This window comes from Peromyscus leucopus, chromosome 15 (genome assembly GCF_004664715.2).
Source record: "Peromyscus leucopus breed LL Stock chromosome 15, UCI_PerLeu_2.1, whole genome shotgun sequence".
Taxonomy (NCBI): domain Eukaryota; kingdom Metazoa; phylum Chordata; class Mammalia; order Rodentia; family Cricetidae; genus Peromyscus; species Peromyscus leucopus.
Window position 1 is genome coordinate 17,938,636 of NC_051076.1, and position 16,109 is coordinate 17,954,744.

The following is a 16,109-nucleotide window of genomic DNA, read 5'->3' on the forward strand; positions in this document are numbered from 1 at the left end:
TAATTAATAACAACAACAACAACAACAGATAAATTCAAACAAAGATGCACGACATCAGTTCCTTTGAAACAGTAACCTTGGCCACAGTGCCTAACAAGGAGAGGGGCTTCCTAATGAGGTGGGAGACCCTGGCCAACTGTTGTCCTTGCAGAAGAACTTCCGTGTGGGGCTGTGGCGGCCACCATGCAAGCTTGGGGTATGACAGTCCTTTCCCACAGCTACCATCAGCCATGCAGAAGAGTTCTTTTCCCATGAGTTTTTTTTTTTTTTTTTTTAAATGGGGATGACACAAGGAGCCCCATTTTCACTCTGGCGACATTCACTTCTCTCACAGGACATGAGTACAGCCAGTGGCGGGTCACACATTAGTTATTTACTGGTTGTTGTGGGAAAATACCTGAGAAGAAGCAACTTACGGGAGGAAGAATTGGTTTGGGCTGTGCTTAAGGTAGGGTCAATCGCGGCAGGGCAGACGTGCCGGCAGAAGCGGGTCCCTGGTCACATTGTGCCACCATCAGGGAGCAGAGAGAGAAGGGTGCGGCTGTCAGCTCCCTTTCTCCTTTCATTCAGCCTTGGGCTCTCGCACGTGGAATGGCCCCAACCAAACTCAGGGCGGGTCTTCCCACCTCAGTAGTTCACGTCTTCGGGAAACACTCACAGGCACACCCGGAGGCTTGTCGTCTCCCAGTGTTGAGACAAGCCGACAGCCAAGATTAGCATCGCACTTGGGGATGCACCGGGGAAGAGCCTTTTGGGTAACTGGAGTCTCTGGAGAGCCAGGCGCCAGGTTCTGGCCAGGTCGCTCCTCTTGCTGATGTCCCCTCTTCGTCACCCAGGAGTCATGTGGCTGGAACTTCTCCTGGCTTCGGTGCTGGGCCTTGTCATCTACCGGTTTGTCTCCCGGGACAAGGAAGAAACCTTGCCCCTTGAAGAGGGCTGGTGGGGCCCCGGGTCAAAGCCCTCCACCAGGGAAGATGAGAGCATCCGGCCTTTCAAGGTGGAGACCTCAGATGAGGAGATCAAGGTGAGACGCCCTTTCCCAGCCTGGGTAGAAACCAAAGGGGCAGACTGGCTGTGGTTTCCTTGAACCTGAACAGGAACGTGGTTAAAGATGGAGCTTTGGAAATGCAGTGTCTTGAGGTTTTATCTGTCCACTCTTCCCCCTGAGGGCAGGTGCATTTTTACTCCTAAAAGGCATTTCCTACTTCCTAACCCCATCTCTCTAGCTACTTTTCCTCCTCAACACAAGGCCCAGAAGGGCTGCTGATGGAACCATTGTGTGCAGCAGAGACCAAAGAAAGCTTCTGTCCCCCTCCCCTCCTGCCCACTTGCGGCAGGTACAGAGTTTAAGGGAGAAAGCGAACAGATGCCCAGGGCAGATGTGGAAGTCACAACTACAGAGGGAAGGTAGTGCTCAGGAAATAGAGTGGCGTGGGGACCACAGGGTCGGCCTTGGGCAGGCCCCCACTGTGTGGACCGCTCCTGGGCCCATCGTAGCCTTACACCAAGCCTGGACATTGTCACCTGCTGTTCCGGCCCTCAGAGGTGGGCCCTGAAGCGGAGAATGGTTGGTACGGCAGTGTGTTGTACAATAGTATTGCAAGGTGTGTGACTTTTGTTCATGTTGCATTTGTGTATATCTGTGAAGCTGTGTTACTGTGCCTGTCTAAAACCACCTGATGGTTTAATAAAAAGCCGAACAGCCAATAATGAGGCAGGAGGAAGGATAGGCGGGGTTGGCAGGCAGAGAGAGGATAAATAGAAGGAGAAATCTGGAGGAGAAAAAGATCAAGGAACAAGAGAGAAGGAGGAGAAGAACGTCAGGGGCCAGCCACCCAGCTACACAGCCAGCCATGGAGTAAGAGTGAGAGTAAGATTATACAAGTAAGAAAAGGAAAAGGCCCAAAGGCAAAAGGCAGATGGGATAATTTAAAGTTAAGAAAATCTGACAAGAAACAAGCCAAGCTAGGGCCGGATATTTGTAATTAAGAATAAGCCTCCGTGTGTGATTTATTTGGGAGCTGGGTGGTGGGCCCCCCAAAAGAGCAAAAGCAACCAACAGCTGCAGTGGGTTCCAGTCTCAGGGTCCTGGCCCTTCCACCCAGAGTTGGAGTCAGAAAGGAAGGGCTGGTGGGTAGAGAGAAGAGAGAAGGAAGTCTTCCGGAGGAGCCAGGCTCAAGTAGGGTCGCAGGGGGCAGACCTTCCGCAGCCCGGCCTCTCCTTCACTGTGTGGCCCTTAAGCAGCTACTGTGATAGGCGCTCTGCAGTGTGTTTGGAGAACAGACACCCTTCCCTCACACAGCTCAGCATTTAGCTTCCATCCATGAAAAGGGAGTACATCCAAAGATACAGTGACCCACACATCAGGAGAGATTAACATCATTAACGATTAACTAGCAAAGGGTCACAAAAGTTCCCAGGAGGAAGGAATTGAGACCAGGAACTGGACCGAAGCCAAGAGCAAGTGGCTGAGGCTCCTGTGTGGGACTCGCTGGGCCCTTGCTGCTGAGGGCAGAAGCTGAGCTCCAAGGATCGTCCTGAATTGAGTCAGGCCTTGGAAGGAGTCTAAGGTTTCCAAACCTGTTTGGGGGAGGCCAAGGGACATGAAAACCTCTGGGAAGAATGACACCTGAGCCACTCCAAGAGGCAACAGGCACGTCCCTCAGCTGGAATGTTGAACTTTTAACTGGATCCGCTCTATCTGGACCCTGTGTCCTGGGCAGTCCTTTCTGTCTGAGTTAGGATCATTCATTACTGTACAGCAAGGGCTGGCACATGGCCCAAGGCCAAGTGTAGCCTGACACTTGTATTTTAACGGTCCAGTGAGTAAACTTTTGCATCTGTAAGGGGTATGGAAAAAAAAACAAAAGAAAAAGTAATAATTGAAGTCAGGCAATGATTGTATGGATTTGAGTTTTAGTCCTGTGTGTAAGTTTAACTGGAGCACAGCCTCACTGCTCATGTAGGGATCATATGTGGACACAGCCTCACTGCTCATGTGGGGATCATGTGTGTGGACACAGCCTCACTGCTCATGTGGGGATCGTGTGTGGACACAGCCTCACTGCTCATGTGGGGGTCATCTGTGGCAGCTCCACCACTTCAGGGAATGAATAGAGAGCTTGCATCTTGCCCAAAAACTTGCCATGTGACTCTTTACAAAGCTTTCCAATTCCAAACCTATAGCTGGCTTGGAGTATTAAGAGTATTGTTCACACACCTGAGAAATGACAAGATGGCTGGGATGGAGCTAAAAGGGAGACCCCACCATGTGTGGGCTGTGCAAAGCCTTCCATCCTCTCCCTGAACCTCCCATTCCACCAAAACAAAGGGGTGAAAGGGAATCTGAAGTCCACAGGGAAGAACCATCAGCCTCTCAGGGATCCACTGATGCACATGGGCCCTGTGTGGCCCCTCCGTGGTGCCCATCTATGGCTGCAGGGTTCACGCCGAGTTGGGGACACAAGCTCTCCCCTGCCTCTGCCCACCCACCCTGGCTTCCTCCCTGCAGGACTTACACCAGAGGATTGACAGGTTCCGGGCATCCCCTCCTTTGGAGGGCAGCCGCTTCCACTATGGCTTCAACTCCAACTACTTGAAGAAAGTGGTGTCCTTCTGGAGAAACGAGTTTGACTGGAGGAAGCAGGTGGAGATCCTCAACCAGTACCCCCACTTCAAGACCAAGATTGAAGGTGAGTTTCCAGAACGCCAGCCTGGCAGAGGGGGTGTGTGAGTCACGGGAGCAGCCTTCCTGCGTGAGATGAGTGGCCCCAAGTCAATCATGTGGTAGCACCCCAGAATCCAGTGGAAGGTCACTGAGATGTTGTGGTTCACCATCTTGCCAGGATGTACAAATAATGCCAAGAGTCAACAAACCATCAGTGTGCGCAACCAGACATGAGGGCAGAACACGGACTTTGCAACCAGAGACCTGCAAAGTCCAGTTAGCAATATAGAGATCCTTGAGCAGCGTCTATAAGCCTGGGGTCTGAGCATGGCCTGAATCCGCTCAGCTCCTGCTGGAGTTTTGGGCTAGGCAAACTATGGGATGCTCAATGGTCAATCCTATGATAAACTGTCCTGTCTGACTATAGCCCTCAACCTCATGACCAGGTCCTCCCACACTGTCAATCAGACTAGCCATGAAGACACAAAGTTAACTCTATTTCCAGGAAGCGTGACCCCAGGATCATTTTGTCTAAATTAATAGATCCTTAATAGAAAACAAAATTTTTCAACACTTGATTAAGCAGGGAATCTTTAGTAAAATTAACCCCTGCTGTTAATTTTTTAACCCATTTATTTGTATTGTGGTAAAATGCATGTAACATAACATTAAGTACACAGTTCAGTGGCTCAGTGGCAAGAAGTGTGCTGTTCCATGGCATGAAGATGATTCATTGTTAGGCAGGATGTTTCCAGAAGTTTTCCACCATCCCACACTGAAACTCTGCCCAGTCACACCCCAGCTCACACTTCTCACCCTACCACAGCCCTCGGCAGCCCACCTTCCTGTCTCTGTGAATCCGTGTACTCTAGATTACTCACATGATTGAATCACGCAAGTGGCTTTTCCCACTGGTGCCTGGCTTCTTATTCTGTCTTCATCTCCTGGGCAGCTGTCAGAATTTTGTTGTTGCTGTGGGACCCGTGCCTCAAGATGCTCGGCAGGAACTCTACTGCTCTTCCCTACATCCTGCCCTCTTCTTACCTTTCAAGGCCACAAATTCCATAGTGTGAAGGAGACATTTTCTTTATCCACTCATCCACCCAAGGACACCTTTGCTGCTGTGAATAACACAGAACACGAGTGTTCACTCACCCCTGAAGACCCTGCTTACGGCCAGGCACAGTGCTGCCGCCTGTGATCCCAGGGCTTTAGAGGTGGAGGCAGGGGATCAAGGGTTCAGGGTCAAAGCAGGCTGTCTACATAAGAGCCTGCTTCAAAGCACAAAACCACGCAAAGCGGCTCTTCAACTGTTTGTGCTGCCGTCCAGAAATGGCAACGCTGAATCAGATAGAAACTCTGGAGTCAATTTTGTGAGAAACCGTCATGGTGTTTCCATTAGCAACAGAAACATTTTACGTTCCCGCCAGAGTGCACAGGTGTCCAAATTCTCCACATCCTCCCCCCAGGCTTGTTAATTCCTGGGATTTGTGACAGTGGCCTTGCTAACGGGTATGGATTGATATCTTCAGTGTGTGTGTGTGTGTGTGTGTGTGTGTGTGTGTGTGTGTGTGTATTGTAATTTTGTTTGTGGTGATACAGACATGTTATTCACCATGAATAATGGTATCAAGCATCTTTTCATTGCATGATAATCATTTTCAGATCTTTGAAGAAATGTGTGCTCAAATCCTTTGCCCATGGTTTTAGGATGCTGTTTCACTGTATGGTCCAGACTGGTCTGAATTCGGGAGTATAAATGATTCTCCTGCCTCAGCCTCCCAAATAGCTGGGGCTGTAGGTGGATTTGGAGTTACTGTGTGATCAAGTTTCACTCTTCATGAGTGCTGCTATGCTGTTCTCCGGATGCTGGCATCTCTCACGGATGCTGCAGTGACTTTATCAAGAGCATCCAAGCCGCTTTACCAAGGCCCCTCTGTTCAGACTGATGAACCAGTCCCCACAGGTCGTCATTTAAAGCCAAATGATGCCACTTCTTGGGCTCAGACGTGGATCTCTCTGCTGTCTCAACTTTCCTGTGTCCATGCAGCAGATATGAACAGTGTCCTTCTCCAGCCCAGGCACTGTGCTTGGGGGGGGGATGGCCAGTTAGAAAGGACAGGGGTCCAGCCTTCCTGCCTCACAGTTCATGGTTAGGGGCAGAAAGAAAGAAAGTTCCAAAGCTTCCTCCAACTGTGAGGAAGGGCTTCCTGGAAAAGGATCCACCACACCAAGATAAATAGGAGCTAGCCAAATGTGAGGGACAGTGGGCCAAGGATGAAGACTGAGACAGAGTCCAGGGGCAGGAGGTGCCAAGGGCTGTTTTCTTTCTGGGTGACAAACTTAGAACACAGTTTCACCCCGGTGACCTCTGGACGCGCCCAGTCACTGTGTTACAACACAAAGCTTCCTCCATGTACAAACGCTCCAAGGTGCCCGGCGGTGGTGGCGCACACCTTTAATCCCAGCACTGGGGAGGCAGAGGCAGGCAGATCTCTGTGAATTCAAGGCCAGCCTGGTCTACAGAGTGAGATCCAGGACAGGCACCAAAACTACACGGAGAAACCCTGTCTCAGAGGGAAAAAAAAAAGTGCTCCAAGAAGGCAGTTCCAGCCTGGAGTTCACTCCTGAGCAGTTCTGTGCGCTTTTCCCAGGCCTGGCCCTGGCAGGATGGGTTCTGTCTCTTGAACTTAGAATCATGGTTCTCTGTCCTGCCCTATGGAGTCATGTGCCAGCTTCAGCCCTCATACCCAGCAAGTCTTCCCTTCCACTCCTTTCCTGGGCCCCACAGTCTGGGGTGGCTCACCCTGTCCCCTGCCATCCCCCTGCCTTGTACTATGCTACGTGGGACCCTCTGTGTCCCCAGTGTCCGCGCTTCAGTCTCGGACACCTCCACCAGTGGTGTGTCCAGGTCCTCACTGTCCCTCCGTGGAGCTCCCTGTCCTACCAAATTTCTGCTTGCTCTACAAGCCACCAGACCCACCTCTGCCCCTGGCCTCCTGATAGGGTGGCCATGGCCACTGCAAAGAGTCTGATGGGTAAGTTCACTCGACCGTCCAGGGAGGAGACAGTTGCCCCTGAGGCTGGCAGGTGGTGGTGCAAGCCCAGGCAGGTCAAGTCCTCACCTGACTCTACCCTCCACCTGCCCCCCCCCCCCCCGTCACTGTCCAGGGAACTTAGGCTCCCAGCCAGTGACACCCCCAACCTCATGATTTCCCCGCTTCTCTCCATACCCAGTATTGCCTTCCTGCACTCACTATGGATTTGTGGGCTGTTGTCCTACAGGAGACCCAACCAAAGCCTTTCCTTCCATGGGAAATGGACCCATGAGGTCACCTCGGCACTACAGGATTTTAACAGTGTCCTCACTGGGAATGTGGCCCAGTCAGGTAGCATGTACAAGACACTGGACTCTATATTTAATACTAATAAGAATTAATAATGATGATAATAACTTTAATTATTTATAATATAGCTGTTATAAGGGAACGCAGATAAAGGTGAGGATTCCTGTCAGGGTATTCCCATCCCAGATCCAAATTCTGCTCTAACAGAATTTCATGAGGGAGATCCCTGTGGGTGTGTATTTCTTTATTCTAATTTTAAAATCAGATGATGTGATACTAAACTTTGAATGAAAAATAGCCTCAGACCATGCCGTTCATGCCAAAAATCATAAAAATAAACTTGATAATGGCAGTAAGTTGAGCAACAGAGAAGGACCCTGGGAGATATTGCTAAGTGGGAAAAACAAGGTTCCCAAATAGAACAGGCGTGGCTGTTTAGTATTGTTAAAAGGAAGACATGTTCTAGAAGTGTTTCTTTAAAATGCGGACTACACTAAAGGAAGCCTGAGAACACAAGTCAGGCCCTGGGAAGGATCCTGAGAAGGAGGTCAGATTAAAGCCGAGAAGCCCTGGATGGCACAGCACCGGATGTACGTGCCAACGTCATGCAGCTTTCAGAGCAAGAAAACGAAGGGGTGTGGTCATCTATTATCCTAGCACTTGAAAGGCAGAGGCAGGGGGATGGAAAGTTGAGGGGTCCACCTGGGAGAGTGATAAGGAAAAAACTCTGCAGTGTGACACCATGGACATAACTTAAGGATGTTTTTTATATTGTCCTGAGGGACAGGTGTCAGTCACAAAGGATTCCACCTATGTGAGGTATCTGAAACAGAAACGGACAGAAACAGACTAACTGGACTGGGGAGATGCTAAAACTGTGTAGAATGTTGTGGTAATGGCAGATGTGTAAGTTCTAGGGACTGCTCTGTTTTTTATCGCCATAGTGACCAGTGCTGCCGGTGAGGGGCGTGGCTCAATGGTGGGCCATTTGCCTAGAACATGCAGGGCCTGGGACAAAGTCCCAGCACTACAGAGTGAATGGATGAAATTTTTAATGAATAATTCTGAGAACTTAAAAGGTTTAGTGTTGGGGCTGGAGAGACAGGCTCAGCAGTTAAGAGCACTTCTTGTTCTTGCAAGGGCTCAGGGTTCCCTGCACCCACATGATGGCTCACTACAAATGGAGTTTTCCCATCACAGAAGCCACTTCCAAATTACCACACAGAGGCTGAATATGAATTATAAATGCTTGGCCAATAGCTCAGGCTTGTTACTAGCTAGCACTTACCTTTAAATCAACCCATTTCTATTAATCTATGTATTGTCATATGGCTCATGACTTTATCTGTCCTCTAGCATGTCTTGCTTCCTTGGTGGCTGGCTGGCATCTCTCCTGACTCTGCCCTCCTTCCCATCATTCTCAGTTTGGCTTTCCTGCCTAACTTCCTGCCCAGCTACCAGCTTGTCAGCTTTTTATAAACCAATGAGAGTAATACATATTCACACTGAAGAAAAGGATTGTTCCACAGCAGCTCACAACTATCTGTAACCCCAGTTCCAGGAGATCAAGTCCCCTCTTTTGGACTCTGCAAGCACCAGGCATTTATGTGGTATACAGACATACATTCAATCAAAACACTCATAAGCATACAATAAAATAATCTAAAAAAAAAAGTTTGGTTTTATAATTGGAAAATGATAAGAAATGCTTCAGCCAATACATATATCAAAAGAATAAAATTAAAATACTTAGTTGTATCACAGCACTTATTCTCTCCCAGGAATGGCACACAGGGAAACAAGATTCCCCAGGACCTCAGCCTCCACTACAGCAGGACCCTCCTTCCCTCACCCTGACTGCTCTCTCCCCAGGGCTGGACATCCACTTCATCCATGTGAAGCCTCCCCAGCTGCCCTCAGGCCGCACCCCAAAGCCCTTGCTGATGGTGCATGGCTGGCCCGGCTCCTTCTATGAGTTTTACAAGATCATCCCACTGCTGACTGACCCCAAGACCCATGGCCTGAGTGACGAGCACGTGTTTGAAGTCATCTGTCCCTCCATTCCTGGCTATGGTTTCTCAGAGGCATCCAGCAAGAAAGGTACAAGGTGCCGGAGGGTGGCACCTCCCAGACTGTGCTCTGTTCTCACCAGCACCTGCTAGGGGCATCACCACCCCTGAGCCCTGTGCCACTGTGTGGCTCACAAACTTTTCAGTGGCTACAGTGCCCCAAGGGTGGCAGGACCAGGCACAGTGCCCTGTGGTCTGGGTCATCCTCAGGGCACCAAGGCTCCTTCCTTCCGGTCTCCTGTGAGCTACTTTCTCCTCAGCTGGGGACAGAAAGGTCTGGGGAACTTCACAGGCACCTGAGCACTACCCATGTCCCCCTGTGTAAGGCTCATGGTACTGGTAAGTTGTCCTGTGCTGTTTGAGCTCACAGTGAAGCTGCCTCTGGAAACAAAGATGTTGACATCCCTATCCTGGCACCCTAGTTCAGACTCAAGTGTGTTTACCTCAGTGTCCTTCAGGACACTCAGTCCTGGGTCAGGCTGGCCCCTGCCTCTGTAATGGGAAGAGGGAAACATAGCAAACAGCGAAGAATATTAAAAAAACATTGTGTCCTTGAAGACAGCAAGAAGGCAGTTATTTCCAACAGGCATGGCTATGTTTATTCCACGGCATAAAAATGCCTGCAGTGGGATGCTCATCCATGGAGAGAAAGCTCTCCACTGGGAATGCTAGTTGACTGCCTCAGTTTCCCGCTTTGATTTCTGCAGGATGTTTAGAAGGTCTCTTCATTGCTTGCTTTCTCAGGCAAGTGCCTCCACTCATCTCTCCAGCCTGTTGTAAATTTCTGATTTGATGATGTTTTGCTATTTTACCTGCCGCCACTGTTGCTGCTGTACCTAAACTCCTTCATTCAGAGCCCAAAGTACAGCCACCGTAGACCATTCTCCGGACTGCACAGAACACCCTGTCTGTCCCCTTCACACTCAGGGTTCAATTCGGTGGCCACTGCCAGGATCTTCTACAAGCTGATGTCGCGGCTGGGCTTCCAGAAATTCTACATTCAAGGCGGAGACTGGGGGTCCCTCATCTGCACCAACATGGCCCAGATGGTTCCCAAGTGAGTCGGTGAAGTCATACAGGCATGGTACAGCCTCACCGGTATCTGTGTGTGTACAGCCTCTACACAGGACACAGGGCTGTTCGCATTAGGCCCTCTTCAGCAATGTCCAAGACAGTGGAGCTCCCCTTAGCCAGGCCCCCACAGGCCCAGATGCATATGAGCCTGGAGCAGAGGAAACAGATCTCCCCTCATTAGGTGGGAGAGGGTGTGTTGACCCCATCCTCTCCTTGGGGTAACTGAGGTGGCTGTCTGAAGCAGAGGATGAGGTATGTATTAGACCATGTGGGACAAGATCTACAACAGCCCTGACCAGAATACTCTAGCAAAATTTCCTCCTCCCCAACCACTCACCTCCAACTCAGTGGATACCCCCAAGGGACAGGGGCCAAAGGAAGCTGCCTCTCCGGGCCTGTCCCTTCCTCCCCATCTCCTCTCACATCTGTCCTTCATAGCAGGTAGACTTACTTGTGCCCATTCCTCTGCCCACAGCCACGTGAAAGGCCTGCACTTGAACATGGCTTTCATCTCAAGAAGTATTTACACCCTGACCCCTCTCCTGGGCCGGCGTTTTGGGAGATTTCTTGGCTACACTGAGAGGGATATTGAGTTGTTGTACCCCTTCAAGGAGAAGGTTTTCTATAGCATCATGAGGGAGAGTGGCTACCTACACATCCAGGCCACCAAGCCAGACACCGTGGGTAAGTATACCAGGGCAGAGCCACATAGGGAATCCCACTGCCCCTGAGAGCACAGCTCACAGAAAGCCCCAATAAGGAACACGGGACTCTGTTTTCCATGCTGAGAACTGAACCCAAGGGCATCGCACATGCTAGATATGGGATCTGCCACCCAGCACAGCTATAATCCCATATGAGAGACAGAGGCTAGGAGAACCCCACAAGTTTTAGGCCGGCCTAGTCTACACAGTGAGTTCCAAGCCATCCTAGGCTGCATAGCAAGACTCTTGTCTCAAAAAAAGAAAAAGGAGAAGAGGAGAAGACGGAGGAAAGAAGAAAAAAAGAAACTAAAACTTTTAATTCATAAGGACATCGATGAGATGATCAAACAAACCATAGTTTGTTCAAAGGTATTTAGAATACAGATTTGTTTTCTAATGGATACGGAACTCATTAACATCTACAAGTAGCCAGGCCTGGTGATGCATGCAGGCCTATAATCCCAGACGCTCTGGAAGCTGCAACTAGACAATCCAAAAAGTCCTGCCTGCCTGCGGGGCTCACTCTGAGACCTGATCCCAGAGTAATCATTGTAACCACGTGGGGAGACAGCTGAGAGGGAGAGTGTTTGCCTTGAAACCGTTAAGTCCCCGGGTCCAATTCCCCAGTATAAAAGAAAAATTACCACTGGAAAAAATGTCTTTCTTCTTGATAGACTAGAATCATTTGTGTTTTCCTGGTTTTCTATTGTTTACAGAGCTGTAAAGTAGCTAAGAGACAAGGGAAGTTGGGACCCCCTAAAACAGTGGTTCTCAACCCTCCCAATGCTGTGACCCCTTAATCCAGTTCCTCATGTTGTGGTGACCCCCAACCATAGAAGTATTTTTGTTGCTACTTCCTAACTGTATTTTTGCTACTGTTATGAATGGTGATGTAAATATCTGCTGTGCAGGATCTCTGACCTGTGACCCCTATGAAAGAGTTACTCAACCCCCCGGAGGGTCACATTCCACAGGTTGACAAGCACTGCCTTGGCTGACCCGAGACTGTGAGGCGTCCTCTGAATGTCCCCCAAGTCCACTCAGAGCCTCCCACAGTTCCCATGACATCCCATACCCACACCAAGGACAGCTCCTAACCATAACAGCACTTTATATAAAGTCAGGCTTCCTTCCAATTGTGAAGCAGATGTTCATCGTTTGACTAGAAATGCAAAAAATGCAAAAAACAAACAAACAAGCAAACAAAACAGAGAAGTCAGTCTCCAGCTCTCGCACCTTCCTGAGGTACTCTCCAGAAGAGTTCGCCAACATTGTCCCTTATGCATGTTGTAAATGCAGATCCCCATGTGTCCAGACACAGGTGACTGGCCTCTTTCAGGACCCAAACGGGTCCCCCCCACACAAGTGTCCTAGGATGCTGTTGCCTGTACTCCCCTTTCTGGTGACTGGACCACACAGCATGGACTCTGCATTCTTGCTCCTTTTCTCAACATGACTTTTGTGAGGCTTTATACGGTTATCCCAGCTGCAGTATTTAATGCTGCAATGCATGTGTTCTATACTGTTGTCCCAGCTGCAGTATATAATGCTGCGATGCATGTGTTCTATGATGTTATCCCAGCTGGGGTATTTATGTTGTGATGCATGTGTTCTATACTGTTATCCCAGCTGCGGTATATAATGCTGCCATGCATGTGTTCTATGATGTTATCCCAGCTGCAGTATTTAATGCTGCGATGCATGTGTTCTATGATGTTATCCCAGCTGAGGTATTTATGCTGTGATGCATGTGTTCTACACTGTTATCCCAGTCATGATGTTTAAGGCTAGGCATGGCACCCGGAGCCTCGTGGGTGCTAAGCATGCGCTGCTCCACTGATCTCCCCTGTCCCCGCTATTTCAATGACTGGGATAGTATTTTAGCCCATGGGTACATCGATATTTATTTGTAACCAACTGTCCTATTTTTGACCAAGATACAGCCCACATAGTCTGTGACTCCCATGAGATGATGGGAATGTTGACCTCTATTTGCTCTATGAGGCTGCTCAGGCCAGGGCTCCAGAAGTGGGGTGCGTGGCGGGGCCTGCTGCTGCTCTGTGGCACCCACACACCTCCGTCCTGGAGTCATACTCCCTGGGGCCAGGCTTCAATGCCTCCCTTGCTTCTTCCCATCCAGGCTGTGCTCTGAACGACTCGCCGGTGGGCCTGGCTGCTTACATCTTAGAAAAGTTCTCCACCTGGACCAAGTCAGAATACCGTGAACTGGAAGATGGAGGCCTGGAGAGGTGAGGCCCCTCACCCTGTCCTCAGACCAGATCCCCAGGCTCTCTGCCTCTCTCGGCCTGCCGTTCCATCTGTCTCCAAGCACTCCATGGGGAAAACTACCAAGCTTCTTCAGTCCTTGGCTTGCTGCACCTCCTACTCCATGGCCAATGGAGTCCTGTGTAGGGGAGGGGGAGGGAGAGGCAAGAAAGGTCCAGTGACTTGTTCAGCCTCCCAGTTGGTGGTGAGACAAAATATGTGTGCCAGGAAGTCCCCAAAGTAGCAAACCCCCTTTTAGCTGAACCCTCTCTCATGGGACCCATATAGCCTGTGAGCTCTATGAAAAACCAATGGGAAGGGGCAGGGTTGTGAGAGTGCACTCGTGTGTGCCTCTGACACACCACTGTGCCAGAGGAGCTTAGCATTGATGCCAAGCTCGTTTGTGGCATGGTCACATTCAGGCGCAGACTGTGAGACACCCAAGTGAGGGTGTCCATTCAGAGCCTGGATCCACAGAGGTAGAACTTGGGTAAAATATCATAAGGAAGAGACAGTCCCGTGTGATCTGGTTAGATATCACAGAAAATGTGGGTGGCGGCATCTAGGGATGCTGGGAAGTCTTGTTGACTACAGAGGAGGGAAAGGACAGAGGGATGGGACAGACAGACTAAAAGGGCAGAGTCAGATAAGAGCCTCACGCCTACAGACTTTAGCAATAAGAGCAGTTTCAGGAAGCAGGACTGAGAAAGGATAGAGTGGAGGGTAGAGCAGAGTGGAGATGGAGTGGTAGGAAGGGCAGCTGGGAGCAAGGGCCTAGGGGCAACGTGAGACCAGATAGTGTGGCTAGCCCAGGAGGAGGAAGAAGCCAGCGTGGCCAAGGGGGCCAATGGGAGATTCAGGGACCAACACTGGCAGATCACAACTCTAGGACAGAAAAACTTGGAAACAACAGGCCCAGACTCGTCTGCCAGACTAAGATATTCTCAAAAAGGGCAACATGGAGGTGGGACTGTGATAGACGTGTGACCCATCAGGGCACATCCAAGGGCCTTTGGAGGAGTCAGCAACTGGGATGGAGTGGGGTCGGTCAGCTGGGTTCAGAGGCCACTTCGGGCTTAGCTAGTCAGAGTTGAGACTCCTAAGACCACAGGGCTGAATCTCTGAGGTCAGCAAGTGTCACAGAAGGGATGGCAGCATTCTGCAGTGGAGGGTCAAAACAGAGGCCCTTCCACAAGACAGACAGCTACCAGGGATCGCTGGAGCCGTGGAAGTCACACCCTTGAGTGGCAACCATAACTCACCAACCCTTCCCTGGGCTCCCAGCATGTGAGAGCTAGACCTTACCCGATGTTCTCAGCCTGAAGGGGCAGCCCCTCTGTTCCTGACAGCCATGGCTTTGCACTGAGCCTGGACATCTTGTGCTCTTTCCCAGGAAGTACTCCCTGGAAGATCTGCTGACCAACATCATGATCTACTGGACAACAGGAAGCATCGTCTCCTCCCAGCGCTTCTACAAGGAGAACTTGGGCCAGGGCATCAATGTCCATAGGCATGAGAGGTAAGCCCGGCTGAGCAGGGAGAGGGGCCTCTGGGGCTGGGGCTGGGGCTGGGAACCACTTGGCCTTTAATCCAAAGAAGGTGTGATGGCAAGTTAAGAAAGACATCAGATGTTCTCAGGATCCTGGTCTGCTGGGACAAAGACACTGGGATCTGCAAGGTCCACATGGAGACCTTCAGGTGACATCAAGACTGGCAAAGTGGGCACTTAGAGGCTCACGTGACCTGTCACATGGTCCTCCCAGGCAGAGAGGGTCCTTAGTGAGTAAAAAGCAGGGACTATAATGGAAGGGTAGTGTAACCCTTGTCACTAGGGCTCCATATGACCTCTCTGAGTCCTTCCCAGGCCATAGCAGTCTCCTCTGGAAACAGAAGAACACAGCGCCTCAGCCTCATCCCCCCCTCCTCTTCCTCACAGGATGAAGGTCTTCGTGCCCACCGGCTATTCCGCTTTCCCTTCCGAGCTACTGCACGCTCCAGAAAAGTGGGTGAAGGTCAAATACCCCAAGCTCATCTCCTATTCCTACATGGAGCGTGGGGGCCACTTTGCTGCCTTTGAAGAGCCCAAGCTTCTGGCCCAGGACATCCGCAAGTTTGTGTCCCTGGTTGAGCTGCAGTGATGACCCGAGATACCAACCACGGCTTTAGCTGCAGCCCCTGGCTCCTCCCAAGTCACGCAGGGGAGATGACCCTTTCTAAAGAATAAGTTTGGTTTTTGTCCCCTGACCACACTGGGGGCCCTGACTTAACCCCTCACAGGGTCACCTCTCACCACCCCCACGTGGATCACCCCACTACACACCTGTGTTAAGCTACGCTGCTTTGATGATAAATGGTTTTATTTCTAAGAGTGTCTGGACCAAACGCTGTGTATTTCTTAGACACCCACATGGGGCTTCCCTTCCAAAAGAGAGTTGCCAGGTGCCCCCGTCCCCATCACGGAGGGTCCTGCTGGGCCCTCTGAACCTGGCCCTGCTGACTAGGGCAGAGAGGCAGTTAGATGCCACCAGGGGTCAAGGCTGTGCTGCATTAGGCAGTCTCCAGGAGGCTGCCAGCTCCCATCTTGAGCCACTCACAGCACACAGGCCACTGGGAACAGAAGTTGTGAGGCTGGCTGTTGTCTATGAGAAGATCTGAGTATCCCAGTCCCAGCCAGCCCTCCAGATGAGCCCAGAGAGGTCTGCAAAGCTGTGTTGGTCCAGTGGTCCTCTGGCTGAGGTATAGGGAAGGCTCACCCATGCTTGGATCTGTGCGGCCAGAGCAGGACCTCCTTCTCTACCCTGAAGGATCTCCCCATCACGATCCTGTACCTCAGGCCTTCCCCAGAGGGAAAGTTTTATTTCCTCATTGAGGGACTTGTCCAAGGACAGACTATTCTAAGAAGAATCCCTGACCACGAGGAGGTATCCGCTGCAAAGTCCAGGGCTGCTTTCCCGTCTTCAACTGTGAGGGCACCAGCCATTAC

At 50.6% G+C, this 16,109-nt stretch overlaps 1 protein-coding gene across 3 annotated transcripts in view; it reads left to right on the forward strand.

The window, feature by feature from the left end:
• The window catches only part of LOC114686406 (epoxide hydrolase 1), a 30,672-nt gene extending 15,177 nt beyond the window's left edge, over nt 1–15,495 (forward strand). For all 3 annotated transcript variants that reach the window (XM_037211184.1, XM_028861091.2, XM_028861090.2), the window contains 8 exons: nt 837–1,024; nt 3,512–3,692; nt 8,887–9,114; nt 10,011–10,140; nt 10,633–10,841; nt 13,002–13,110; nt 14,520–14,645; nt 15,063–15,495. In XM_037211184.1, the coding sequence (XP_037067079.1) occupies nt 842–1,024; nt 3,512–3,692; nt 8,887–9,114; nt 10,011–10,140; nt 10,633–10,841; nt 13,002–13,110; nt 14,520–14,645; nt 15,063–15,264 (1,368 nt within the window). In that variant the 5' untranslated portion in view covers nt 837–841 and the 3' untranslated portion in view covers nt 15,265–15,495. The remainder of the gene's footprint in view (nt 1–836; nt 1,025–3,511; nt 3,693–8,886; nt 9,115–10,010; nt 10,141–10,632; nt 10,842–13,001; nt 13,111–14,519; nt 14,646–15,062) is intronic.
• Nucleotides 15,496–16,109: the final 614 nt, after the last annotated feature.